Source organism: Berghia stephanieae, chromosome 9 (assembly GCF_034508935.2).
Source record: "Berghia stephanieae isolate SIO BIC M18660-M18661 chromosome 9, UCSD_Bste_1.3, whole genome shotgun sequence".
Taxonomy (NCBI): domain Eukaryota; kingdom Metazoa; phylum Mollusca; class Gastropoda; order Nudibranchia; family Aeolidiidae; genus Berghia; species Berghia stephanieae.
The window spans coordinates 9264458-9269457 of NC_088368.1; the positions used below are offsets into that span (position 1 = coordinate 9264458).

The following is a 5000-nucleotide window of genomic DNA, read 5'->3' on the forward strand; positions in this document are numbered from 1 at the left end:
CAGGGAAATCAAATGGTGAGTATGGGACTACACTGACTGCCGTGCGTTGACAAAAACGCTTTTTTAAAAATAGCCTAGAATAAGTTACTTCGTATCCCGATATGTTAAGATGACTCTTTCCCCCTCTCCTAAAAATAAATGTCAAAAAGATTCCCCCAAAAACAAGACTTTTCAGTACCATTCGGTTTGAGACTTCTGACAACTAGCAGGTCATTTAGTTTGCTTTGATGGTAAACATTTTCTGATTAAAGAGGTCAAGATTGTTTTGTCAGCTCGACACACATACAAAAAGAATCGACTTATTTATATATCTGTTAATTAACAATTCATCTGTTTATTTATGTATTCATTCGTTATTTTAAAAAAATAATTAATCGATCCATTTATTTCATTGTGTTGCGTCCGGTTATCAGTCTTGCAAATATCTTCACGTCGCCTTTTAGGCATCGAGTTAACCGTGAGATATTACCATTTGGGGCGAGGGCTCATATAACATAAAGCCATGGAATTGGAACGGACGGACGTTAACATTACCAGGGTACCACTCTGTCATTATATTCAGGTCATTAGATGTTAGCGATCTGCCATTTCTACAACCATACACAAGTTCGTTTAAGTAAGATGGTGTCAAGCTATGAAAGGATCTATAGCAATAACATTAAATCTTGAACTCAATGCGCTACTTTGTCAGCAGCCAATGCAGAATTTCCAGAACAGGGGAGATAGTATCATGACGTTTTGGTAACATCACCAATCTAGCCGCCCTGTTCTGAACTTTCTGCAATCTTTCAATATTGTTTTTGGGACAACCAATGAGCAGCACATTGCAAATAATATGTACTCAGGCCTGCTAAGAATAAAATAAGTGACAAGCGTTTTGAGTGTTTTCGATGTCAATCAAAGACCTAATACGACCAGAAATGCTCACTTCAAACATAAATAAATCATCGAATAGTGAAGTAATCTATGAGGGATTTTGGTGTTGAATGAAATGCTTGCCTCGAGATATCACCTTGCACTGATTTGGTAGCCAATACCTTTTTATTTAAAAAAAAAAAAAACAACTTTTGTTTGAATCTGATATTTTGATATCTCTGACTTGCAAGGAGTAGAGGGTGGGGATTAGCTTTTTAAAATAACATTTTAAATCACAATTGTTACCTTTCTAATCATTTTATTTTCTCGCTCTTGCTTCATTTAAATCTAAGCTCTTATTATTGTTTAACCAGTTAAACATCGTTCTCTAGAAAACTGTATTATAAAATTTGGCCAGAAAACTAGTCCTTCAAATATTGGTCGATTTGATTTTACCCTTACCTTAGCAAAGACTCTCAAACCTGGGACCTAATTTTGATAAATTTCATAAAGAATATTGCTGCTTATATTTTGATATTTCAAAAAGAAAAATCAGTTTTATTTCTTTACTAGAAAGCAAATAAAAAAAACATGGCATATATTTCTATTACGGGTACTTCCAACTGGCAGAGTCAACAGTTCTACGGTATATAAATCTAAATTGAGCTTTTATGTTATGAAGATCAAGAGGGAAAAACATGCATTGTCACAATTTTGTAAAACATGAGTTATCCCCATTAGGTTATTAAGTACTGATCATAGTTTGATACTAATGTATTTTTAGGGTGAAGAAAATGCATAATCCACTCGCTATTTGTCTTAGAATAATAGCTACTGTTTGGAAGACCTTGCATAGTCCAGTCAAACCGTGGGAAAAACATGCATTGTTCTCAAGCCACATTATAGCGCAAAATCCACTTAACGTGCTCAAAGCGCTTTACGAGGGTCCCTGGCCAACAGCAACACGTAAAATGTAGAACGAGACATGACTTGTGTTAGGCGACATTACAAATTTTTTTCAGACAGAGACAACGCTGTAAACGGCCAGGTACTCATTTTACACCTGAGTATGGTGAGAGAATGTGAATAAAGAGCCTTTCCCAATGACTCAACTATGCGCCGATATAGAAATTAAAGTTTTGCCATTTGTCTGGTTTCTTTTAATTTCAATTTTCATCGACCTCTCAGCCTCGCCTAATGAAGGACTCGAACACCGGGACCCAATGGCAACCCATGGTCTTATTCAAGAAAACACCCTAGAGAAATACATCCAGCGGTGGCTGAACATGGGTACTCGTCTCAATCCGGTAAGATGCCTATAATAGGATTCAATAGTCTGATGTCACTCCGCCCAGTAACGAACAGATTGGTTCTAAACAAAGAAAATCGGTACTTTTTATTCTTCATGCTGGCTAGAACTTTTTCATAATATGTCACGTGATCAGAATGTATAAAAGTCAAAACATGATCAGATTTATAATGTTTTTCTCATCTGGATACACTTTTATGCTCGTCGGAGAAAAATTTCATAAGGTCGTCCGACATTGTTCCGATAGTTTAGAACCAGTTACGAAGTTACTATGCGTCATTACGGGGGAAGTGGCGTCACGGCTATTGAAGCCTATTATGAAGTTATGTGGGATACAATAATACGGTGGAATCCGCATTAAGTCAATATTATGATGCCATGAATTGATGAAACAATATTGTAGGCAAAATAAGCGGTGAGAAAACTAATATATAATTCAAGCTGTTCAAATAGTCGAGCACTCTATAGATTCGTGGACATCAATACTTTGAGTTGTTTCTTTAAAAAACTAGTTATTGCAGGAAATGTGATTAAAATGCATCTCATTAATCCTACAGGAAACATCCAATTTAAGACAATACTAAAATCAGACTTAACTATGCATTGCATCTCTCAAAATGAGCAGCGGGTTTTAATTTCCTTTCCCTTTATTTCCCTTCATACAGTGGGAAGAAAAAAAAAAGAAATAAAACTTGCTCATGCTGCAAGTGGCATTCAAGCCTACCATCTGTTTTAGAGAATTTACTTAAAAGGAACAAAACACGAGCAAACGAAAGTCCTTCAGAGATATTTGGCTCACGAAATCTAAGTCAGATTAAGTTCTGTTGCGTGATGTTAGCAGAAACATTTAATTGCTTGATTCCATCTAGATAAAATACTAACCGATTGAATGGTATCCAAAAATCTCATTCTAGACTCAGCTTCCGGTATTTTATTTTATTTATTTTTTTTTTTTTTGCAGACAAAGATAGATAGATAGATAGATAGATAGATAGATAGATAGATAGATAGATAGATAGATAGAGAAAGAGAGATAGAGAGGGGGGGGGGGGAGAATAATTAAAAATTAAGTCGCCTCCTGTTGAAAACAAATAAATAAGCGTATTAGCTTTGGCGTTAAAACATTGGTCTTTTTTATATTGGTTGTTTATTTCTTTGTATGTATGTTTATTTTTGTTTCGTTTCCTTTTGTTTACAATTTTCCCTCTCCTGCTTAATCAAATTATTGTTTTGAAACCATCGGTATATCGCAATAGGGAACAATAGAGTGTGATGTCAAAATACTGGTTCCAAACTCATTTGAACTTCAAAACACACAGTCCCCCGGAGGACTGGGTACATACCTTGTGCAACTGATCTTCTCGATTCAGAGTGATGACATCTTATTTTCTAGTCTAAATATATACTGGTCGTCAATAAAGATCATCCATCCCCACTCTTTTACGCCCAGTAAACTTAAGAATCTGTCTACTTATCCTGCTTCTAAAATAATTATGTCATCTTGTGATTCAATGTGTAATCTATTCATTGTTAGCCTTCCGGAAGAATGGTTTCACACTTCCAATGACTTATAAACCGGAAATGAGTCGGGACTTCTCTGCCTTATTTCACGTGCACGATACAAATCGTAGCCATCGTAAAGTTATGGCCTGACACTGACCAAAAAATGACGTCAAAATGCCAGTCTTTTGCCACATAAGAAAACAAATCGTGAGTTGTATTCAATAGTTTAACCAATGAAATAACTTGTTTCCTTGAGCTCTACTGCTAACGACAACTCACTAGACGCTACACAAACCTAAAACATGACGTCAAACTGCCAGTCCTAGAGGCTTCTAGAGTCAGGTTATATGTTAACGATGGATACGTACAAATCAGGTGGCTCCTTCTTGTCTATCACAGAAACGGCCTCGTATATTTCACGTCAACTGGTGGACAAAAGAGACACTGCACGACGGCAGAATCGTCGGTCATGAAACCTGGCCGGGGATGGCGGAGAGTACCAGATTGTTGGACTGGATTCTTAGACGCTGTGACGACCACGAAGACATTGTCATGGCTACCCCTCTCGGATATCTGCCGAGACTTGGTAAGTTGATAGATAGTATGCGCTTAGCTAAGAAGCTCATAACGTTGCCATCCGGAAATATAACGGACCAACACACAAAACTCTGTGTAACCATGAACTTATATAGATAGAATGCACTTGGCCAAGGAGTTCACAACATTGCCATCCGGAAGTATAACGGACCAACACACAAACTCTGTGTAACCATGAACTTTTATAGTCTGGTTAATACAGTTTAGTGAGAACAACTCACAAACGCGGATGGCAAAAACAATAACAAAGGCCTGAGTGACGTCATCTGCATACTATCTAATACAGTTTAGTGAGAACAACTCACAAACGCGGATGGCAAAAACAATAACAAAGGCCTGAGTGACGTCATCTGCATACTATCTATAGTATGCAGATGACGTCACTCAGGCCTTTGTTATTGTTTTTGCCATCCGCGTTTGTGAGTTGTTCTCACTAAACTGTATTAACCAGACTATAAAAGTTCATGGTTACACAGATGTTTGTGTGTTGGTCCGTTATACTTCCGGATGGCAATGTTGTGAACTCCTTGGCCAAGCGCATTCTATCTATATAGAAAGTGTGCGCTTGGATAAGAAGCTCACAACATCGCTATCCAGAAATATATGGAACCAACACTTAAACGTTTATAGCCTGGTTGACATAGTTAGTGAGAAGTACTCATACATGCGGAGGGCAAAAAACAATAACAAAGACCCGAGTGACGTCAACTTCATTCTATCTATCGCAGTGACGATA

The 5000-nt window shown here is 37.2% G+C and overlaps 1 protein-coding gene across 1 annotated transcript in view; it reads left to right on the forward strand.

The window, feature by feature from the left end:
• Nucleotides 1-5000, forward strand: part of LOC144979296 (phosphoenolpyruvate carboxykinase [GTP]-like) — a 26496-nt gene that overhangs the window by 16992 nt on the left and 4504 nt on the right. The window contains exons 11-13 of the mRNA XM_078925921.1: nucleotides 1-15; nucleotides 2044-2162; nucleotides 4067-4253. The exon at nucleotides 1-15 is cut by the window's left edge and continues 78 nt beyond it. Of these exons, the coding sequence (XP_078782047.1) occupies nucleotides 1-15; nucleotides 2044-2162; nucleotides 4067-4253 (321 nt within the window). The remainder of the gene's footprint in view (nucleotides 16-2043; nucleotides 2163-4066; nucleotides 4254-5000) is intronic.